General features: G+C 47.5%; 2 protein-coding genes across 17 annotated transcripts in view; one reads left to right on the plus strand and one right to left on the minus strand.

Moving 5' to 3' along the window:
* KTN1 (kinectin 1) overlaps positions 1-23,406 on the plus strand; it is a 78,665-nt gene that overhangs the window by 385 nt on the left and 54,874 nt on the right. The window contains exon 1 of one of the 16 annotated variants that reach the window (XM_053980619.1): positions 973-1,056. The exons of 14 other annotated variants lie outside the window; for them this stretch is intronic. The gene's annotated coding sequence lies outside the window, so the exon portion shown is untranslated. Of the gene's footprint in view, positions 1-972; positions 1,057-1,364; positions 1,417-23,406 lie in introns of those variants that run through there. One more of the 16 variants, XM_053980620.1, reaches the window with a different exon arrangement.
* On the minus strand, positions 418-9,624 carry LOC128808471 (translation initiation factor IF-2-like). Its single transcript, XM_053979623.1, has 2 exons — positions 9,547-9,624; positions 418-1,608 (listed from the first exon to the last, which is right to left on the minus strand). The coding sequence occupies exons 1-2, from the start codon at positions 9,622-9,624 to the stop codon at positions 418-420; spliced, it is 1,269 nt and encodes a 422-aa protein (XP_053835598.1).

Consider the following 23,406-nt stretch of genomic DNA (forward strand, 5'->3'; position numbering starts at 1 on the left):
CCCTGGAATCCCACACCTCTGACAGCTTCGGGAAAGAAGGTGGAGAGGGAATGGTGGGAACTGGCTGGAACTGGGGGGCTGGATGGGCGATCCCTGTGCCCGCTGAGTCCGGGCAGTGGGATCCCTGCACCGGGCAGGTCTGGGGAGAATGGTCCGCACACATGGGTGGGGAGATCCCTGGGGAGACCTGCGTGCCAGAGGTGATTCCCACGCTTGGGTGGGGTTTGCGTGGATGGACCTGTGTTCCCTGCGTGTGGGAAACCTGGATGGGAGGATCCCTACCTGCGGGAGGTCTGGGTGGGGGATCCCCGTCCGTGGGTGGGGTATGGTGGGGACATCCCTGGGCATCCCAGTCTGGGGGAGCTCGTGGTGGGTGGTCCCTGGGGATCCCTGCCTGGTGGAAGTCTAGGTAGATCCTCAGGAACAGGAGAGGGATTGCAGCATGGGGGAGCTTGGGGGTGGTGGGATCCCCGCGTGTGCGGGGAGCCTGGGTGGGTGATCTTTGGGGATCCGCGTGTGGGGGGAGCCTGGCTGGGTGATCCTTGGGGATCCCCTTGTGAGGGAGTCTGGGTGGGTGATCCCTGCGTGGGGAGAATCTGGTTGGGGGATCCCCGCGTGGGGGGAGTCTCGGTGAGGGATCCTTGGGGAGCGAGTCTGGGTGGGTGAATCCCGGGGATCCCCGCGTGGGGGGATTTTGGGTGGGGCGAACCTCAGGACGAGGTGAGGGATCCCCACGTGGGGAGCTCGGGGGGCGATCCCCCAGCGCACGGGCGGGCTGCGGGTGATGCACCCACACACGTGGCGAAGCCGGGCGGGCGCTCCCCGCTCCCGGGGCTCCCCCGCGGCCGCGGTCCGTGCCGGGCAGGGCCGGGGGCTCCCGGCCGGGGCGGTGCCGGTGCCTTTAACGCGCGGGGGGGCGGCCGCAGGCGCGGCGGACGTGCGGGGCCGCCTCCTCCCCTTCCTGCCGCCCGCGCCGCGCAGCACCGGCCGCTCCCGCTCCGTCCCCGCAGCCCCGGCCCGGCACGGCCCTGCCCTGTCCTGCCCGCCGCCGTCTCGGTGAGTCCCGCCCGGGGAGCGCCGCGGGCCGCAGCGGGGCCGGGCCCTCCCGGCGAGGGGCGGCGGGCCCAGGCCGCGGCGGGCCCGGGGCTGCGGCCCGGCCGGGTGTGGGGGGGGGGGGTGGTCGGGGCGCGGCCCCACGGCGGGGAGAGGCCGCTGCCGTGGGGCCGGCGGGGTTCGGGGGGGCTCCGGTGCTTCCCGAGCGCATCTCCCCGGAGCCGGGTGAAGCGGGGCAAGCACGCCGTGTCCGCGGTGCTCCCGGAGCTGCTGCGTTAAACCGCCCGCCGAGGGGCGGCTGGGCGAGCACTGACGGCCGAAGTGGGATCTCGGAGCGTTCCCCGTGGCTGTCGGGAGCCCCGGGTGAGGTTTTGGCGAGAGGCGGCTGCTGCAGCGCCCGGGTGGCCGTCGGAGCTTTAATGAGCGTTGCGCTTCATTGCCGCGATCTGGGCCGCCTTGGGTGCCCGTGCTGGTGTCAGATGCTCGCAAATGCTGCTTCCCCACCCTCGTAGGTGATGTTGTCAGTGGTGTTTCATTTCTGAGGTTGCCCGTGCCCTTTGGTACAGCTCCGGTACGGGGTTGTGTGCAGCTCTGTTAACCCTGGAGGTGTTGCTGCCCCTATCACCTCTCCTCTACTCACGGCTGACTCCCTTCTTCCAGCCTGCAAGTTATGGAGAAGGAACGAGGAGTTAAGGTGGGAAAGCTACACCTTTTGTACCCGGCTGCCTTCAGCTGATGAAGTATTTTAATTGAGTAGGTGGCTATTAGGAATAACGTAGCTTAGCTTCTTTTCTGCATTAGACAGTGACAAGTTCTGCTCTCCAGTGATGTGCATCCACCCGTGTGCTTTAGATTTGTCATTTTATGACCTTTTCCCCCCCACATCCCCACTAAGGCAGTGCTGTGTATTTTGAGGTCACTCTTAGAAAACCTCAAAGATAATTTTTCACTTTGTGGCAGAGGGAGCTCACAGGAGCTGAGCTGATAACCCTGCTGTAGCTCTTTTCTGTTTAAAATTCTCTCTTTTTTCCCCCATGTTCCTTTAGTGTTTCTGTTGCTGCCTCTGTCCACCAACCTAGATGGCATTTAGTTGACATGACTCTTCTATTTAACATCTCTTTACCTATGACAAGGCAAAAATCTCTCGCTGGGCAGTCCGAACTGCTTGCTGCAAAAGTTGAGAAGGGATTCAGTTCCTATGTTCCAGCTCCTTTCAGATGTTTTTCATTGCCTTTTCTCTCTGTGGATCACTATCACCCTCCTCTTCGGCTTGGGCTGGAAGTGTTTCTCTGCCTAGTGGACCTCTTGCCTGTAACTGCGCTGTAGTTTCTGCCCGCGAACAGGCCATGCAACTCGCTTTACCACATATTTTTTCTCTTGCCTCATATGCTGATGCTGCTTTCTGCATACTGTGATTAAAATAACTTTTGTGTGTAACTGCAGCAGTGAAAGGTTGGGGATTGGAAAGAAACACTAATTCTCTGGTAGAGTTATTACCAAATACCTTTTTTGGTAGGTTTTTTTTTCTTACCACCCTCCCTTTTCTAGCTGCTCTCAGGAAGATGCTTTCTGCTCTCAGAAATAGCAGCAGTAGGATCTGAAGGACACAGTGAGATTTTGATTTTATCCTTTATCCCCTGTCACAGACCTGATGACTACTTTGTTTCTGAAACTCCTTGAAGAAAAGGGAAGGACTTACTCAAGCCTGTGTAAAGCTGTGGCGTTGCTTGGTTAGCTCTGTAACAGCTTTCATTTGCGTCATCTGCTTTTGCTGCTGGAGGTTTGGTGGTTATGGCTTGGAAATGTCTAATCATTCTTGACCCTGGGTGCTGTAAACCTAGGGGTAAAAAAATCCCTTAGGACCTGGAATTCCCTGTGAATTTCAGAGGTGATGGCTGGGACTGTGTTTAAGCTACACCCAAGACCCTAAAGTGTGAGGACACAGGAGACAGGACATGTGTTTTATTTTAAGCATCAAACTTGGTTGCTCCTAATCCCTCCCTGTGCTGCTGCCAAGGCACCCACCTCTCACCATTGACTTTGTGAGGCTTCAGCTCCCAAGTTTAGTTCCCTGGTCATGCCCCAGTGACGTGCCTGAGTAAATAGTGTGAATGTCCTGCCTGAGTATATCCTGTGCTGTCCTGCACAGGGATGGGGAGGAAGCAGAAGGCAGAGTGGCAGGAGGAGGTAATTCTTCATCCTGCTCTTCACTCCAAAAGCTGTGCCAGCAACCCAAATCAAGTTTAGTTTCCCTGTTTTTAGCACCCATCCACGCTGTGGATGCCTTTCATAACACAACTGCTTCCAAAGTGAAACTTGATCGGTTTATTCTTTCTCCATCTCCACAGGAGAGCTGTTGGAGAACCTCCTTGAATTCTCAAGCAGTTGCTGAATTTCCATCCACACAGTGCTCTTGGCCTGTTGGTGTAATTTGTTTTTGGTTCTAGTGTTTCCATTTGGTTTAAATGATTGTTTTCCCTCCCTGATGTAATTAGAGCAGTTGGATCCCCTCCTGACCCCTTGTTTTCATTGGTTAAACAAGTCAAAGTCTTTAAGTCTCCTTGAGTTGTTGTCTTATTGATATTCTCAGGATTTCCTTGTCAGTGACAACCTTTTGCCTTTACCCATCAGAACCTTTTTAATATAAAGGGAATTTTATGCATCTGTGTTTAGCTCTTAAACTTCCTGCTCTGCATTGGCAAAGCAGCAGGATTGGGCTATTTTTAAAAGTAGGAATATTTTGGAGGGGACTGATTGCTGCACTAAGCTCACAAACTTTTTGACATTCCTCGGGTGATTGTTTCAGGCTAATGAGACAGGGAGTTGCTGGGCTAAATCTGTCCCAGACAAATCATTTCTTGTTAATGACTGTGCATAAACTATGGAGATGATAAATTGGAGAATTACCAGCCCATGACTCCTAGGAATCTGCTTCTCCTCTCATCGTTATACAAGATGTCCAAGCAAATAAAACACATGGGGACTTTAAAAAAAAAAAAAAAAAAAAAAGAAGTATTTATTTATTTTTTTAGAAATGTAAAAGCTTCTTCCTGTTCGCATGCCTGAACTACAGCTGGTGGCAGGAGAGAGGGTACTTGGGAGCTTTGAAAACTTCCTATTTCTTGCCAGAATGGAGCCTTTAAAGTATTTTCTTACAATGTGGGCTCTTTGGCACTTTTTCCAGGCTGATGCCTGTGGTCTGCAGTTTGGGAACACATCTGTGCCTGTTGGCGTGAGCACTGCCTTAAAGACTGATTCCTGCTTTTTTTATTTTTGCCCCCATTTCCAGTGATTTCAGAGCAGGAGCAGCAGCCCTTTCGTGGCTAAGCACCGTGCATTGATCTGGACTCTGCTGCTTCCAGCTGAGGAATTGTTTTTTACCTGGTGGATGGAAGAAGCAGAGTGGATCCAGGTGCTGCTCTGAGATAGTGCCCAGACATCTGTAATTCCTGCCATTCCTCTGCAAGGGTTTTTTTTCCCCCTCTCTGTGAGGACTAAGTAGCACCTGGGCTGGGTTCCCTGTGTTTGAACTCATCCTCTCCTGGTCACTGCCATGCCTGTGTACAGGACTGCTGCATCTAATTAGATTATATTAGAATGAATAAGTGAATCTCGATAAATGAGCTTACGGGGGCACTGTCGGGTCAGCTCAGTCCCTAAATATAGGTCCTGGGCAGAGGGGCAGGCCTGGTGCAGGATCTCTCCATAAAGCAAAATTAAACAGAGATCTCCTGGGAGTGCATAAGTTCTGCTGCCTTGGCCATCTTGTCAGCCTGGATGCTCCAGTGTCTTGGTATAAGAAATACCAAAGTCCACCCAAATACGAAGATTCTTTAATTGAAGCTTGGGTGTGGAGTTGGAAGGGGAAGTCATGGCAGTGGAAACTCTAATAATCTGAGGTGCTAAAGAATGCAAATCTCATGATCCTTTTTAATGCTTCCAATTTAACTAGAAGTGAGTTGGTTTTTTTTTTTTTTTTAATCTCTTAGATACTGTAAAAAACAGGGATAAAGAAGAATGGTATCCGTTACATGAAAACTGGAAACAATCTCTAACTGTGCTAACACAAATAAAGAACATTATCTCCTTGCCACTATGTGGTGCAGAGAAGTAGTTTGGGTGCTTCAAGCCTTGAGTTTTGCTGTGGAATGAGTGTGGGGTGGGAGGGAGAGGAGGGGGGCAGGAGCTGTAAGGTTTGTGGGGCAATCAAGAGTTATTTCTTTGCAGCTCTCCTCCTTTTCTGCAATGCTCTGGTTTTGTTTGTGCTTTGTGACCACCCTGCTTACCAAAATCCCCAGCTCTAAATTGCTGTTACTGAAGAGAAGTAAAAGTAGTTTCTTCCCCTTTTCTTCCCAGGAAGATTTATTAAGAGGAATAGCATTTTTTCTGTTTCAGATGAAAGCTCATCTTTGCTTGTGCATCACTGGGGCTGCATTGTAACTCGGAGAAAGTGTCTGTAAATCAGTCGTGTGAACAAGCTACTCCTTATTATAAATAGTGTTGTCCTCTGCTTGCATTTACACCTCTTTGCTCTCAGGTGTGCAGTGAAATACAGGGAACAGCTCTTCTTGCAGGATTTTTTTTTTTTTTTTCTTTTTCCATTGGACACTCTTCCTTCTGGCTGATCCCTCTGCCTGGCTTCCTTGTCTGGATCTGCTCACAGCCAGGCAATCCTGCAAATCACTGCTCTGCTGGAGCTGCTGCATCACAGCTCCCCTGCTGCAGGAAGCATCTTTAAAACCCTTTTATGCTGTGAAGTTGAGGAAATAGAGCAAAACTCCTGTTTTCCTTTAAGTTGCAGTTGAATGACTAATGGAGGAGCATCAGGGAAGGCTCTTTCTCTCAGAAGAGGTGTGTTGATGTTATCCAGCAAAACACAAAAGTTCTGATTTTGGGATTGCACCTATTAATTGGTGACCTTCTCAGCCTGCCTGCCTGGTGTCCAGCTTGCCGAGCATGTGTTGAATGACCCAGGGAAAATCAAGCTGGAGTTCAGAATTATGTGGGTGTCAAAGGCTCTTAAAGCCTGGTATATTTATGCCCGTGATTCATGGTGCTTCCAAAAACAATCCAGCTCTCAACCTGCAGAGGGGAAGTGCCTCAGTCCAGTGTTATCAACTTTTGCTTAGCTGCCAGAGCAATATAAACTCAACCCGAGTTATTTTGGGCTCCTTCTTTGGCTTCCAAATCCCACCCTGCAAGTTCCTTGTAGAAGAAATGCTGGCTCAATTCTGTTTTACACTCTCCCGTATGGCCTGAAATCGGTAAGCAGGGTATTTTATTTCAGGGTTGTGACAAATTATAGTACATCTCGTTCCTTTCTGTGGTGTGAAAAGGTGTCTTTTGTCCACCTGCTACCACACAGGAAGGAAGTTGTTGAGTCTGGGAGATAAAAGCTTTATCTCCTCCCCTGCAAGGGACAAGCTGCCCACTCCTAGCTGGTACCACTCTGCTCTGTCCTGCCTGTAGTAGGGCAGAGGGGAAAATATTCATGGGAAAATGTGAGTGGACTCAAAATCTGTTTGTAAGTGCGAAGCTGTCAAGGAAGATGATGACTAAGCTATTGCACAAGGTGCAGCTCTTCAGGGAACTCGCCAGGATTGGACTGGATCATGACTGACTCATAAGAGAGCCCATAATATCAGTCTGCTCCTAATTTCATTATTACTGGTTTGATCTGACCACTGGCCATGATGGCTTTTCTTTCCCAGCCAGTTTGCTGTGGGGTTTTAAGTTGGAAAGTCTACACTTGCTGACAACAAATTAAAAAGTCCAATTTATTGGAGGAAGTGAATGGTTCCCAGGCCTTGGGTGAGAAGTGCTACGTGGCAGGAGTGTTCAAGCTGATGTCTGGCATTTGGCTCACATGGGTGTTTCTCCATCAGGCACCTGCCCTGTGCTGCTGCCAGGCTCTGGCATGGCACTTACCTGCTCATTTTACAGAAGGGAAAGCACAGGTCAAGCACCTGCAGCTGAAGATGCCAGGAGGTCACCAGCAGAGCAGCTGGTGGTGCCTTTTTCTTGGTCCCATCTGTGACTTGAACCCCTGGCAGCAGCTGGTGGGTGAGCTGCATTGTCAGATAGTGGCAGCTCAAGGGGGAATGGATTTAAACAAAGAGAGGAGATATTTAGATTAGTTATTAGGAAGGAATTGTTCCCTGTAAGGGTGGTGAAGCCCTGGCACAGGGTGCCCAGAGCAGCTATGGCTGTCCCTGGATCCCTGGAAGTGTTCCAGGCCAGGTTGGACAGGGCTTGGAAGAAGCTGGGAGGGTTGCTCCATGGCAGGGGGGTTGGAATGTGATGATGTTTAAGCTCCCTTCCAACCCAAACTATTCTGTGATAGGATATGAAACTGCTTTCCTGCAGCAACCAGGACTGTTCCCATGTGCCCCTTTCTTTAGGGTCTCTTCTCTGGTGTGGGTGGGGGGCCAGGGTTAGGATTAGTGATGTTGCTTCTTGCCTCCCAAACTGGTTTGAAAGGCTGCCTTGGTGTTTAGTGCTGCTTTGCCCTCTAAGTCATCACCTAATGTTGCAAGTAGACATCCCAGCTTGGCTTTCCCATAGGCATTACCTTTAATTCTGTGTGAGGACCTAAAACCAGGTACATGAACCAGTTGTAGCATCTCTGCTGCTCCTCTCTGCTTCAGCTCCAGGCATACCTGAGAGCATCACCATGGCTACAGCAGCTCATAGCCACTGGAGCTTTTACAGGGCATTTGCAGATCTGGAAAGTGATTGGGGTTTAGGGTGCTGTGCCAGGAAGGGCCCTTTCCCCCAAGACTAGGTGGGAACTCTTTTGCCTCCTTTAGCTTGCTGTTCTCCAGGGAGACTCTGTCCTGTCCTTGGAGCAGGCAGTGTCTGCATTTCTCAGGGGGTGTGGTGCTGGGAACTGGCAGAAAATGGAATTTACAGGTCAATGCTGTATCTCCTGTCACACCTGCTGACCTTTGCTTGGTTCAACACCTGCTGGCAGCACATGTGGCTCCAGCTATGATGGAAGGACAAAGGACTGAGCTGCTTTTTCTCTTCATGCTCCCTGGTTTTGTGTTTACAGCAGTGGTGGTGGAGCTCCATCAAGCTTTACTTTTCCAAGCTCATGGAGAATTGTGCTGAGAAGGTTCCTCCCAACCCTGTCCCCAGCGTGGACAATGAGCAGCACTGTCCAGAAGAGAGGTGGAGGTGGTATCTCAAAGCCTTGGAAACCACCAAGCTGCTATGGAGGTTTTGTTAGGATTTTATTGGGTTCTCTGGGCTTTCCCACAGCTGCTCAATGGGAGTACTGACAGTTTTTCCTTGTTACCTTCACCTAAGGTCACTTCCATATCTTCAGCCTGTGCTGCACCACCACTAGGATTGGGTTGCGTGCTAAATTTAGTGAACCTTTTTACAGCTTGGTTTGTGTGTGTAAAGCCAGAAGGTTTTTAGCAACTTTTAAGGGGTTAGAGCCTTGTTCAAGATGCCCAACAAGGCCAGGCTTTTGTTGCACAGGTGGCAGCACCCCAGGCCAGGTGTGGGAGGGTTCTTCTCTGCCTCAGTGTACTTCCACACAGGGATTCGCTGAGGTGCAGAGCCCGTGGGTGGGAGGGAGGGCTGTGGAGGCACAATTAGAACTTGCATAACATGGTCTGCAGTCTGAGGCATGTGAGAAGTGCTGGTGAAGGGGTTGAGTTTCAGAAGTTTTAAAGGCTTGTGAAAATTCTTGATCAGATGTTTCCATTACAATCCTGCCCTTTTTGGCTCCCCCACCCTCCACCTCCAAGTTTCTGCCTCTTTTCCTATGCTGTTTGTGTGCCAAAAGAAGAATTTTTTGGCTTCAGGTTTGGTGTACCTATTTCTAAGTAGATTTTTTAATCCCTGCTTGGCATTACAGGCTACTGGAGTGATAGTTTGAGATGTAACTTAAGTTGGAGGCACATAGGTTTAGATCTGTGTGGTTGCAACCAAGTGTTTGTTCAATTCTTGCACACCAAAGGAGGAGCAGATTGTGGGACAGCAAAGCAAAGGGAGTGAGAACCCAGAGAAGCGTGAGAGAAATGACCTCAATTACTCTGCATTTCTGTTGCTGAGCATTTTTAGGCCTTTTTAACAACCTGGCATGTTCTTGAGTTCAGCTCAGTGCCGAGCACGTTGGGGCGGGTGTGTGTGCTTGTGTTAGGAGGCCGTTTTGGGGGCAGTACTCTGGGGTGTTGGGTTCTTGACTTGAACTCAAAAACTCTTCAAATATGCATCTCACTGTTTCCAGTTTCTTCAGGAGACTCCTGCAGATTTGGTCCTTTTGGTCACAAGTGGAAAGAACCAGGAAAACTTTAGAGATGGGCTTTGAACACGCCTTTTGCAGAGTTCTCGTGTGGTGTTGCCCAGCTCTCAAAACTGCACTGTGTGTGGAGTTATGCAGTGAACTGGACTGTGGAACTGGGACCAGTAGGGAGGGTTGCAGCATCCCCTGGGCTGCTGCTGCTCAGAGGAACATTAGCAACCCTCAGCATCACTCACCTGGGGCATCAGCAGCTGCATGAGGAAGGTGGTAAAAGAAAGCTCCTTCACTGTGTGGCTCAGGTGTGATTCAAGCATTAAGCAAGTCTGTGGAGGAGGAGCTGGAGCCTTTTCCCTGCTGCTGGAGGGGAGTCTGGTCCCCTCCTCTGGGTGTTTTAAGAGGCAAATATTGCCTTGGGGTCTGCTGAAACACTGCACTGATTCCTGAGAACATCTGACCTTCTTAAGCTGCCTGCTGGAGCCTAAAGGATGTGGATGGTGACACCAGCTGTGTATCATTTCTTCAGCTGTGAGTGCCTTCAGCAGACTGGTCCATGAAGCACAGAGAGGTTAACAAGGTGAAAAGAAGCCTTGTTCTGTTCAGGAGCTCATCTCCTTGTTGTGGAAGCTGAAAGGATGGCATCTCAACGGAGCTGTGTCCAGTGAAATTCTTGTTGTAGTGCAGGAGGTGTTTTGGGTGGATGATGAGGTGAACTCTTAGTGCTGCCCTTGATAAATGAGATTCGTGCAGTGACTCAAAGGAGAGCAGAGAAAGGCCTTAACACTTCACCTGCCTCAGCAGGGAAATGACCACAGTTCAGCAGCAATTTCTAAAACTTCATGTTGTGCTTTTAGATAAGAGTTAGAAGTTCCAGCTCATGATGCAATTTATACTTTGAAATACACTGGTGTGACTTGTATGGTGCCAGTGCTGCAGGGATTGCTTCTAAAGCCTCTTTTGTTCCTAAACCATTTTGAAACTTTGTTTCTAGCAATATTAACAGCACCACATTCTACAAAGTCAGGGATCTGGCTTGGATATAGAAGTACTGTCTTTATGCCTGCATGATAATGTGCTTTAGGATAAATGTTGAAGGACAGCTTTGCTATGGAGCAGTCAAACTAAGTCATATCTGCTGTGGAAGTTTGTTCAGCCTTCAGCTGGTGCAAATTTCTGCTGGAGCAGAAAGTCAAAATATCAGTGCTGTACAAAGCTATATCACCAGCAGGACCTTCTGTGGTCCAAGTTCAGTCCTGAGCATACCTCTAAACATTCTCTGTGTTCAGGGAGTTTGTAAGCAGAGTGTGAACAATGCTTTAATCTGGTAAATGATTTTAAATTTAATGCACAGTTGAAATAAAATCCTGCCCTCTTTGGAGATGTCATTCCTAATGTGACTATGGATTAAAATTCATTGATTGCTACCAGCAAAAGAGTGAAATAAAACACAGTGCCCCTGCTCTGCAGGGCTCTGCAGAGGCTGCAGATTGACCATTACAGCACTGAGCACCGTCTTGGATTGAGGACTGAGAGCGTTTTCCCAACTTGCAGCCAAAATGCAGCCATGGCCCATTGCTGCCCATTTGTTCCCACGCCAGCATTGTCCTCTGGCTTCAGCCCCTCCCTGCAAGGTGGGAGCAGAGGAAGCTGGGCAGGGTCCTGTTCCTTGGGTGCAGTTCAGGGCAGCAGAGCTGTTCCTGCACAGAGGAAGGGAGGGTAGCAAGTAATGCCTGCTCAAGCCTGGCTGTTTGGATTTTCCAGTGTTTTCATGTCTTTCTGACCCAGACTGTGGTGTGGAGTATTAAAAGTAAAAATAGACCTGCTGATGCAGTGCTTAGCAGGCTGTGTGGGCTGAAGAGGAGGCAATTCCAGCCTCGTAGTACTCCCTAAATTCTAGTTTGGTAGTTGTGCATGTTGGTGATAATTTCATTTATGATGCCTCTGTCAGCTTACAGGAACTTTAACTTCTCTGTGTTTAGTCTCTGTTCCTCCAGTCACCCAACCTAAACTGAAGCTGCCCTTTTAAAATCTTGGGGTTGAGGAACTAACTGCATACCCCTGACTTCTAAACTCTTGGCACATTCGAAAATTTATTATCACTCTGTGAACTTTGTTGTTCAACTGGTGGATACCTTTCCCCCCCCATTCTCTTATTGTACTGTTTGGTGACAAAGAAAGATCCTCCCTGTTGATTCCTCTCTGTTTGCAGCTGAAGGATTATCAAGACTCAGTCTGATGATAAGGTACAGCAATCTTGTTTCACTTGCTGCCTTCTGATGCTCACATTTAGCTACATCTGTGCCGCATTGACAGTAGTTTTCTCTTTAGAGACAACTGAAATCACTCAACTGCTTAGACATAATGTGTGCAATAAATAATGTCTTGAGACTCCAGGTAGTTAGAAGAAACCACATGAAAGCATCTAGATCTGATATAATTCACAATCACTGAAATTTTGATTTCCCTCTGAGCTAACAACTCTCCTCTGCCTTGCAGCCTGTTCCCAGCACAGCTCAATTTCATTTTCCTCTAGGAATTCAGATAGCTGAGAGCATCTGTCTGCTGCTGGCTTCTCCTTTTGTCCATTGCTGTGCAACAATGGGATTGTCGAGTCACTGAGAGGTTAACTAAGCTTTTTTTTCTTTTTTGTCAGTAGTCCAACCTCTTTGTATAGCTGTGTGGAACAGCACACTGAACAGAAATAATGGGAAAATCTTGTTGCTGGAATGACTGGGGCTGTCATTTTGTGATACCACAGTAAAGACCTGCTTAAGCTTCAGGCTTGTGGCTGTGTTACAGCGTGGCTGAGCACAAATCTGTCTGCAAGAACATTAAATATTAGTTTCTGTGTGTCCCTTTGCATCCAGCAGTGTTGGAGCAAGGGGAGGGAATCTGAACAATTACAGTCGCTTCCCATTTAGTATTGAGAATGGTTTTGTGAGGAGCCTTTTGGGGTTTGGCATTGGAAAAAGGGTGAATTGTAGCCCTTAATTATGAAGTGTGGGAACAATTGGAGCTGGACAGACAGGCAACAGTCCAGCTCCTCTTCCTGAACGAGCAAAGCTTTTGTGCTGTGCCATCCCAGTGCACAAATGACCATGCTGGGCTGTTGCTGGATTGATTGGTTTTGATCCCTTTTGGGAAGGGGTTTAGAAGCTCTAATTTTGGGTTTATCACAGTAGTGTTGCTCTGAGCAAGCCTGTCACTGTGGCTGCCCCAAAGAACTTCCCATGGAGGGGGGGAACGTGGGATTAAAACCCAGTTGTTAAATCCAGTTGAACTGGGACATCAGTGGCTTGGCTCGTGTGGGTTCAGTGACAAAATAATTGCAAGGAAAGATGTGAATGAAGGTGCTGTGCTTTGCTCCTGCAGGGAATGGAGAGCTTTGAGGGGGAATAAGCTTGGGATGGTGTGGGATGGGTGGCACATGGGTGAGCTGTGGCTTGCTGGAGGTTACCTGGGACATTTTTCTTGCCCTATTTCTTATCAGCTTGTGGATGAGGGCACCCAGCAGAGCAGGCTGGCAATGGGATTTATAGGAGTGTTTGCTGGTGGCAGTGCTCCAAGAAACTCTCACCTTTTCCCTCCAGGGCACCTCCCCAGGCTGGGCTTTCCCTACCGTTCAGGCAAAGTGCACCTGTTATCACTCAGCTGACCCCAGCTGTGCCTCCTGTCCAGGCTCTCATTCCAGCAGAGCTCATGCTGAAAAATGGAAAATACAGAACTCCTCTTTGGGACACAACTTCACTTGGTTTTTTTTTTCCTCTTTTTTTGTTTTTTTTTTTTTTTATTTTCCCCTCCTGGGAGCTGCTGAGCCTCCGTGGCTGCTGGTCTATGCACGGCCCTGCATTCTCCTGTTGGGAATGTTAAAAATACCAGCTACAATTTTCCCTTTCCACATACCAAAATATATTAATGTGCTGCTGCTTTGATTAGTCATTTCCTCTTCTTTTGTTCCTTTCGCAACAGGGTAAAGGACAGTGCGTGCACACTTGAGTAAAATCTTGTCTGGTTAAGAAGTCTGAAGCTAAATAGATTCTATTAGGTTAATACCTGTCTTTGTTGGCAGAAGAATTCTGTTCTTATCCCTTCAATATACATTCAAAAATAAGTCTGGATAAAGTCACTTTTATGGTGTTCAGACTAAGAATATCTTTGTGTGATTTATTTTTATAGTGGAAAGAAACTCTAATATGAACAAGATTAATATTCTTAGATGAATTTAATATATTCTTGCAGGAAGACCTTTGGTGATACATTGCTATAGGAAATTTTCCAAATTCATTTATTTTGAGGTTTCCTGTCTCCCTCCTATGCCATCACCTCGGTGCACACATTCCTCCTTCCCTGAGCTCCTGTGAGACCTCATTCAGTGTGGGTGGAAAGGTGGTGAAAGCAGCAGTGTGACACTGTTGGGCTGTGCATGTTTGGGGTAGTTCTGGCAGCCTCTGCACCCTCGAGGTGTGGGAGTACAAAGGTTAATAAATCCAACTTCCAGGGACCTGCTAAAGTTGCCCTGAGCTACTTGCTTGCCCTTGAAGGCTGGATATTTTTTGCTTCTCCGTTGCTGTGACTGCCTTAGTGAGAAATTGGGGAGAAAAGCTTTAGCACCAGGTGTTCTGGAGAGCTGCAGAGCAAGTGGTAGGTTTAAAACTTCCTTGTGTGTGTGGAGGAATTCCAGTGAATAAGCTAAAAAGTTACCTGGTGAGTATAGTTAAGGGCAAAGTTGAGTAGAAATCTGGAGAACCGAGCAATGAATTAAGACTGATCTCTTCTCAGTCATGTCCAAACTTTAGAAACACAACCCATAAACAACATGCCATCCTCTTTAGCAATCTCTCGTGGTTTTCCTGTCGCTGTGGCGCCGAGGGCGGCTGCTCTGCCCTGAATTCAGAGGGAGCACAGCTTGTGCCTGCCTGGGGAGGGAAAACTCTGCTCCTGGGGATGTGCAGGAAGAGGATTTTACCTCTCCTGGGATGCACAGGCAGGTAATACACTCGAGTTTTTTCCTTGACTCTTTGCAGCTCTTGTGTATAAAAATCTGGGTTGTTTTTTTGAATGAGCATTAGCCTCCCAGTACTCAGATTCCATTCATACTTTCACAGAATCTGCTAAGGAAAAAAAAAAAAGAAAAAGCTGGACCAAAGGCCTTTGCTTCTTTTGTTTCTGTCTCCTCTTCTTTTACAATTATTTTTAAAAATATTAACAAGAATTCATAATACAGGAATCTATATTTATATAGTTATATTTGCTGTATACACTGGGAAGGGGAAAATGTTTAATTCCAGCTGTTTTCTCTTTGCAGATTGCTATGAAGGTATGAGAGGAATTTGAGTACTGAGAAGCTACTGCTCATACCTGCTTTCCTCTGTTACAGAATCATGGAATGATTTGGGTTTGGAAGGGACCTTCAAAGCCATCTGATTTCCACCCCATGCCATGGGCAGGGACACCTTGCACTAGACCAGGCTGCTCTAAGCCCCATCCAAACTGTATTTGAACACTTCAGGAATGGGGCAGCCACAGCTTCTCTGGGTAACCTGTGCCAGGGGCCTCACCACCCTCACAGCCAAGAATTTCCTTCCACACTTGGAAATGGATGTAAGGAGATGAAAGGGATGTAGCAGTCCTAAATTTCTCAGAAGATGACCTTAAAATTTTTTTTGTTTTTGTTTTACTTGGAATTTGGGGCTCTGCCTCATTTATGACCAGGGGGTGGTCAAGTGCATCATTCCCATGGGTGCTTCAGACCCTGTTTTAATTGAGTTAAAGTAATAAAGCATGACAGGGGTAGGTGCAGAATGAACACACTTACAGTAATGCAACTTCTTCCTGTGTCAGAAAGGGATTAAGCTGTGTTAGAGTGAGCAAACCCAGCTGGGCTCAGACCTGGATTGTACCTGCCCTGGCTTTTTAGGGGCTGGTAGCTGCTCCCTGAGGCTTTCTGTGGGTGCAAGGTGAAGATTATCTTGTGAATGTCTATTTATACACTAGACCACAACAGCTGTCTTAAGGCCTTTGTTGAGGTGCACAGCACTTTAAAGCAGTGTAAATGGCTTTTGTGTGTGGTAAAGCTGAGCTGCTGTGGAGTGTCACAGCAACCTGGATTGTACAAACCCTGAGAACTTCCCAGACAGCTAATTAGAATAAAACCAGGTGTGGCCTGGTCCCTCCCTTCTATCCAGGTGCTGGGCAGAAGCAGATTTCAGGTGTGGTTGTGTGTGTTTAATGCTTTTGCCTGTCTGACCCAAGAGTCCTGGCTCGAGTCTTACCAGGTTTGTGCTTTTGGATGGGCTCATGTTGCAGGAGATCCCTTGATGCTCAAAAACTGCACGACAGATGGAACTGCTGCTCAGACAGGGAACCTAAGCTCAGCTTTGGCCATAAGTCTGCTAGATTTGGCTCTTATTTGTAGTATTATTTTGAGAAAATTCTGTGATCTTTTTTTTTTTGTGCCTTCCTATTTTGAGAAGTATCACTTCTCAGTTCCCTGTGCACAGAAGCGGGTGGTGATTGAAGAGCAAATGTCTGATCTGCTCCCTGCCTGCGTGGAGAGCAGGGAAAGGGGAAATGCTTACCCAAAAGCCTGAGCTGGCTGCTCGGGTGTTTAAATGCCTCTCAGATAGTTCATGGTGGTGTGGGCAGAGCGTGTCTGTGCATGAATATGTGAAGGAAGGAGCTGGGGGAGCCTCAGGGACTCCTTGGAAGTAGCGATGGGAAGATGCAGACTTGCTGAGTAATTCCTGCTGGAAGAAAGAAACCTTTGATTCTTTACAAGCACTTCGGGAAAAGGTTGTGTAAAGATAATTTGTTATCTTCTGACTCTGGAGATAATAGGGGTGTGTTAGCTGCTAGTGATTTAAAGGGGAAACTCACAGTTTCTGGAGTCTGGTGGAGCCAAGGACATTTTTTGCTGGTCCTGATGCACGCTGGCTTTTATCCCAAGTGGCATCCCCTCACAAATACTGCAAGAAATGTTTTGGTTTCCTAGGACTTTCCTGTGCTGAGCAATATAGACTCATTTAGGTTGGAAGAGCCCTGTAAAATCAAGTCTAACCATTCCCCTCCCACTGCCACCACTAACCCATGTCCCCAAATGCCACATCCACACGGTTTTTAAATCCCTCCAGGGATGGGGACTCCGCCCCTGCCCTTGGCAGCCTGTGCCAGTACCTGACCACCCTTTCAATGAAGAAATTTTCCTTAATATCCAATCTAAACCTCCTCTGGTGCAACTTGAGGCTGTTTCCTCTTGTCCTGTCTCTGTTCCCTGGGAGCAGAGCCTGAGCCCCCCTGGCTGCACCCTCCTGTCAGGAGTTGTGGAGAGTGAGAAGGTCCCCCCTGAACCTCCTTTTCTCCAGGCAGAACCCTGGTGCTCCAAACCCTTCCCCAGCTCTGTTCCCTTTTCTGGACAAGCTCCAGCTCCTCAACATCTTTATTTTCATGAGGGGCCCAAAACTGCCCCTGTGACTGAAGGTGCTGCAGCAGCACCCAGCACTGGGGACAATCCCTGCCCTGGTCCTGCTGCCACACTATTGCTGATATCAGTGTATTTGTGCCCATGCTTTGGTGAGCCCAGTGGGGTGCTGCTGTGTCACACGATGACATGAAATAACTCACACAAGCAGGCTAGATGTAAAAGGAAAGAAAAAGAACTAAAAAAAGCAAGCTTTATTTTCTGACTCCACTATATAAAGAATAGCAAAAGTGACAGTGGATTGGAGGGTGAAATTACCACCTCTCCAACCACACTGGCCAAACAAACGCTTCATGAATTCTCTCTACTCGCAAAGAAGAATGTAAAACAATCATTGTTTTATGTGAACAGTGTGAGAACGTTGCAGTAAAAACATGTAAACATTAGAAAACATAAGAAACTTCTAAAAGAACTTTAAAACCCTCAAAAGCACTGCTGTGCCAGGCTCTGTGCAGTTTGGGATACCTGTGTGAGGAATGTGGAGCGTGCTTTTCCCCGCTCCGTGCCCACAGCAGGTGTTGTGTGCGTTTATCCCCGGCTAAACGCGCGGTTGCTCGCTCCACTTTCGCTGGTGCTAATTCCAGTTCTGGGCTTTATCCTCCAGCCCAGGTGGTTTCAGGGCGTCAGCTGCCTCCTGGTGAATCCCTGCCCTGCCTTATCTTGTAGGAACTTGCCCGAGCAGCCGGGCTGTGGTGGAAAACTCTTGTGGGAGGTACCTGGGTGCTCTCTGCTGCCGGCACTGGGACAAGATCAAGGACATCTGCTGGTGCTGGTGGCGAGGCGGTGCAGCCGTATTGCGCTCCCGGCTTCCTCTCGGCGCTGCTGCATTTTGGCAGGTGTTGGCTCTGAAGCTGTATTAAAAAAAAAAAAAAAAAAACAACCCTCTGAAAGTAAAGGCTTTTGTTGAAGCAAAGCTACTCTTTCTGGAATTTAATAAAGAGCTTGTCTGTGTTAACTAACATCAAGCGACTGAGAGCAGACAGAGCCCAACAGATGGTACAAACAGTGGCATGTTTGGAATGGAAAATATTTACCTAGAGGGTATTTGAAGCACTGAGCTTGTGCTCTGCAAATGGCTTAATTGTATCAGTGAAATAAAGTGGAGAGCAAGATTTATTGACAAGTTTTGCTCTGCACTTGCTGTCAGCACCTTGGAGGGGGTGTCAAGCACTGTTGAGCTTCCCTTGAACAGGTCTCCTTCCTGGGAAGAGTAGTTTTAACACCTGAATGGCTCAGTTGGTGTTTTTGAGTGTCTACAGCTTTCTCCTGTGGCTGCACAAATCATGCTGTCAGGGCAAGTATTGAAAAAATGAAAAATTCAGAGCTTGAAATGCTGTTTATTATGCTTCTCCCCCAGTCTTGGGTTTGGGAGGATTGGTGTAAATAGAGCATGGAAATAGAGATATAAAACTATATTCTTTAAAAAGAATACAAATACGTAAGTTAAATTTTACCCTGAGTAATGTGGATGTCACAATATAAGGTTAGAAATGTATTGGAGAGTACCCAAGGGCCATGGAAGTGGTGAAGGGTGAAGGGGAAGCCATGAGAGGAGTGCCTGAGGTCACCTGGCTTGTTCAGCCTGGAGGGGATGAACTGAGGACAGACTTGATCCTGGCCTGCAGCTTCCTCACAAGGGGGAAGTGGAGGGGCAGATGTTGATCTCTTCTTCCTGAGCAGCAGCAGGACCTGAGGGAAAGGCTGGAGCTGTGTCAGGGGAGGTTTAGGTTGGATATCAGGAAATTTTCTTCCCCCAGAGGGTGCTGGGCACTGCCCCGGCTCCCCAGGGAATGGGCATGGCTCTGAGGCTGCCAGAGCTCCAGGAGAGTTTGGACAACACTCCCTGGCACAGGGTGGGATTGTTGGGATGTCTGTGCAGGACCAGGAGCTGAACTCTGATCCTTGTGGGTCCAACTTCCAATTCAGGATATTCTATGACTCGCTTCTGTAATTTTCTGATTTGCCACTGGGATCAAAACTCACAGGTCCATTTAGACCTTCAGCTTTTCTGGCAGCCGAGTGCCTCATGCATGACTTTAAACTGTGCCATTTTAAAAGTGACCTGTGAGAAGATTGTGTGTGATCTTACTGGAAGCTGTGCCTTTTCTTTATGTAGGTGTCAGGTGCAATACCTTAATGTCAGGTTTAGGTGCAATACCTTAATTCTCCTGTGAAAAAACTGCTGGGGTGCAGTCAGCTCCTTGCTGGTGTTTTCTGCACTGGGTGTTTTTGGGAATGCTGAGGACTGCAGGGGCTCCTTCCTTCCCAGTGTGGCTCACCTGCTGAAGTTAGCCAGGTGTTAAAGAACTCAAACAAGTTTGATGGCTTAAAATCCCTGCCTGCTCCAACAGCTCTTTGTATCACATCACATCTTGTCTTGGGGCATGAAAAACCCATCTTGTTTTTTCAGTAACACACAGAGCTGCTTAAAAAACCCAAAACTAAATCAACCTAAGCTGTAATTCTGCAATTTTCCCATATGCAGTACCAACACTGATGTTAAATGAACTACCCTGAGGTTTTTCTGGCAGCCCCCCTTCCCAGAGCTTGAGCCCAGCAGTGCTTTAGTCAGGTAATGCAAGCAAGTCACACAGAGCTGGTTGCTCTTGCTGTATGAATGTGGAATAGGCATGGAGTGGCTGAACTTCTTGTTTAATTTCATGCCTTGCCTGTGGCAGATCTGGGTTTAGTTGCCCAAGTCGCTGGGCATCATCTCTGGAAGAGCTCTGGGGGAGGATGAGCTTGGGAGTGAAGCTGTTTTCAGGAGGATCCTCTTTGCAGCTGGCTGATATGGAGCGTGTTCCAAACTGCGTGCAGATTAGGGAGAACAAAAATAATGTTATCTGTTTGAGGAATTTATTGAATCCAGATACAGCTCTGAGACTCCTTGCTGTGTTCCTAGTGACTGTTGGATGTGAGTCTGCTTGCCAGCTTGAGAAAATCCCAGGAAAATATCCCAATTAAAGGAGCTGTTGCCTTGGCTAAATCATACGTGGTATCTCTTAAACTGCTTAGTATTTAAAAGAAGGTACCTTGGCACCTGTATTTCCCCTCTTTAATGTTAGTTTTTCAAAGAGGCACAAATCCCTGAAGATTATGTGCATTTTGAGACCCAAGCATTTATAGAAGCCATGCTTCTCATGTGCTGGGGCTAAGCTATGAGTGACTCATTAGCCAGATGGAGCTATAATTTATTTCTATCTTCTCAAGTAAGTTAATCCCCTGGACCTAAACTGAATGAATATCCTGTGAAATGCGGTATCTGCACAGGATGAAACTTGAGATTTAAATTCAAAAAGGCAGAGGGTGGGGCAGAAAATCCAGGGCAGCCTGAACTGGCAGGAGAAGTCAGGTGCAGGCAGTAATAGCACAGTGGAGTTCAGAAATAGTTATTTTTCTGTGGCACGGGCTCTGCTTAGGGAACAAAAGTGCAATTCTTTTGTTAAAGGCAGGATGGGAACAGTGACTGGGTCTGTGCACAGCCTGGGACAGATGCAGCTTGTTCCCCTTTTGCAGAATGACTAAAGGGATGTTGTGAGGTCTGGAATTGATGGGTGAGACGGGAGCATGTCTGCAAGGGGGGAGCCTGGCACGGGTGCTGGACTCTGAGAAACGTGATCAAGAGCAGGTTGAATAGCAAATGCAGATGAAAGGTGAGTATTTAACCAAATACTCTGAAATTTAAGTGTAGCTAAAGTCGCTGTGCCTCTGTAGGCAGTAGGGAGGGATTGCTACTGGAGTGCCTTGCCTGGGATTGTGGGTTTGGGTGGGTGGGAGCTGGTGCAGCTGCCCTGGAGACTTCAGAGCTGCAAGTGATAAAAGTCCCATTGCAGCACTTCTGGGGGAGAAATGCTTTTTTTTTGTGAGAGTGTATCCTACCCATGATGGTAAAACTAAATGGAGCAGTTAAGCTGGTAGGTGAAAATGTGTCAATGCAGCATTTGCTTTTTTTTGCTTTAATAGAATGAGTTTCTTCATCCTGTTTCTTTCTGCATGGCATAGAATCCCCCCCCTCCATAGATTGGGTCTGTTTTTTCATAGATGGCTTGTCAGTGAAATACAGAAATAGAAATGGAAATGATGGAACTGTTGTAGTAATTGTAGATTGTCAGAGGACAACTGGAAACTGTGTGTGAGCCAAAACACTGCCAATTTACCCCATGGCAAGGATGCCACTTTATAAAGACAATTTGACAGGGGGTGGTGTGATGGATGTTGTTTTGTCATTCTGCATAGAGCCAGCAGCAGTGGGATCCTCCTGGAGTGAGTTTTAAATACCCTTGCTGGGCTCAGATGAGAAATTAGTGTATGGCCATCAGAGCAGAGCTTTTGCTTGCTGTTCCTGTGTGCTTAATCAATTCTAGTTACGCCCTGGGACTTTTACTTAGATTTAGGGGGTTTTTCTTGAACTGTGCTTCTATGTGAAAAACTGGATTTTTGTATGGAATTCATAGGTCAGATCTACCTTCCTCTGATCAGTGTTTGGGGTGGAAAGGTCTGTGTGGCTCGTGTTTGGCTTTGCCCTGATGAGCAGGAGGGGGACAGGAGCAGGAATGGAGCCTGGGGATGCTCTGGACCTCATCACTGCAGTGTCATGCTCCAGATCTGGGAGATGATCCCGTTTTTGGGGATGTACAGGGAGGGGGAAGCAGGGTGGGGGACAGAGGCTCCACAGAGCTTGTCCAGCTCTGAGATCAGAGCTCAGCTGGTCCAGCAGACGTTCCCCACCCGGACTAGCTGTTGTCATGATGTATTTATGGCTCCTCTGGCAGCAGCTGTAGCTTTTCAGTGTGTCTCTCCTCTCTGGTCTGGGAGCAACCATCACTTTGTGGAGCATGTCCTGCCTCGGTGGCCATCATGCCCTCCTGACCCTCTTTAAGAGCCTTGAACCTCTTTAGCAGCACGTGTTACCCTGAGCCTGTGCTTTGCCCTGAGCATCTGGTGTCAGCTGCTGGGAAATGTGTAGGGTGTGACTGTCCATGCCATGAGCTCATGGCTGGCTGTGTGCTGGTGTCATGAGCTGGGCTCTGCTGGGCTCCTTGTGCTCAGCTATTGTAGCTGGTGCAGTAATGTATTGTAATGATCAACTTAATTACACTTGTGAAAAATCTGCTTAATTACATATTTACTTTGGGGATTAGCTTTTCCCCGTAAGCATTCAATATTGACTTTGGCTGAGACAAATTTTCAAGATCTGTTTCCTTCAAGAGATGACTAATATTAGATCACTTAGTGCAGGGAGCTGGGTTTATCAAGTAGCTGTAATTAATCATTTTGAAAGCTCCAGCTTAGTTTTGAGCATCTGTGCCTTTTTTTCCCCAAAAGACGAGCTTTTCTTCCCATCCCTCTCAACCCTTTGAAAACTTTCTGTGCTGGATGTAATTTTAGACCCTGTAATTTTTAGTGAGCTGTGTGTGTGCAGAAAATAAATACAAACTGGGAGGAGACTTAATGTTAAGACAACTGATGAATAATTAGTGTATTGAAGTGTTAGTCTTTTATTTGGATAACTTAATAGCCAAATTAGAGTTCCCAAGCTTTGCTTTCTGTGCTGCTCAATGCACTGTACAAATATATTATCACAGGAACTCCTCTCTGTCCAGAAATTATTCTATATAACAACTATTCCCTCTTGAGCCAGAGCCAGGTTCCACACTGAGCTCTCTGCAGTGTGGCAGGATGGCACAAGCCAGTTTGTGATAGCAGCTTCCAAAACAGTCAGGAATTGAGGTAAAACAACTTGAAATGAGTAAATCTTCTGCCCAGAGGCAAGGAGAGCCTGCCCTCTCCCTGCACCACGCAGCTTCTCCGTGGATTTTATTCCCTTTGCCCTCTGCAGGCACATCTGTTTTCATTTTTCAAGCAGCAGTGGAAATATTCTGAGCAATCTGGGTTAAATCCCTTGCCTTTCATTCCCAAGAGGATGGGTGTCCCAAGGGACACTCGGGTTGAAGAATCATTTTTTCTTGTGTAGAGGAAAATGGAGTTGTGGCATGTGCTTCCCATGATGGGTTTCAAACTGAGTTGGTGGATTGGGAATTGCATTTGCCTAATTAGTTCGGATTATGTGTGGATTTTTTTCAATATTAAGTGGTGTTTGGGTTTTTTTTGGATTTATTTTCCTTCTTGGAGCAAACAGTCTGGGGAAGATTTGGATTCTTCCTGCAAAAATCCAAGTCCCTTTATAGCAATCAGTTGTGAAATGGGAAAATCTGGCTTGTTTTGACCCCAAAGTTAGGATTTTAACCTTGTTCTGACTTTTTTTTTTTTTAACTCTGTGGTTCCTGCTTTTTTAGAAAGAAAATAAATATAATGTTTGAGACCAAAATATTGTTTTCAGCAAATTATCCTGGAATCATATGGTTTGTATAAGTGCCCTGGAAGTTTTATACCATCACATGTTCAGAATAAGTAACAGATCTTCCGGATTCCCCATAAATGTAGGGAATTTTTGTGAGTGTAAAGCTGGGTTTTATACTTCAAAAAGCAGTCTTGAAAATACCTGATTCTTTATGGGTGACTAAAATTCAGGGCTCTCTCCTGTCTTCTCCTCATTCCACTTCTGAAGCTGTCATAAATCTGGGAACAAAAGGAAGGTGAAATTTAACTCCCGCTTGCCAGG

Source organism: Vidua macroura, chromosome 6 (genome assembly GCF_024509145.1).
Source record: "Vidua macroura isolate BioBank_ID:100142 chromosome 6, ASM2450914v1, whole genome shotgun sequence".
Classification (NCBI taxonomy): Eukaryota; Metazoa; Chordata; class Aves; order Passeriformes; family Viduidae; genus Vidua; species Vidua macroura.

What these genes read in the sequence shown, in the direction of transcription:
- LOC128808471 (XM_053979623.1), bottom strand. Translation starts at nt 9,624, where the DNA reads ATGCTTGAATCACACCTGAGCCACACAGTGAAGGAGCTTTCTTTTACC. An exon ending in TGCAGCTGCTGATGCCCCAG is followed by an intron (nt 1,609 to 9,546) that starts GTGAGTGATGCT and finishes GCTGTACCAAAG; the next exon opens with GGCACGGGCAACCTCAGAAA.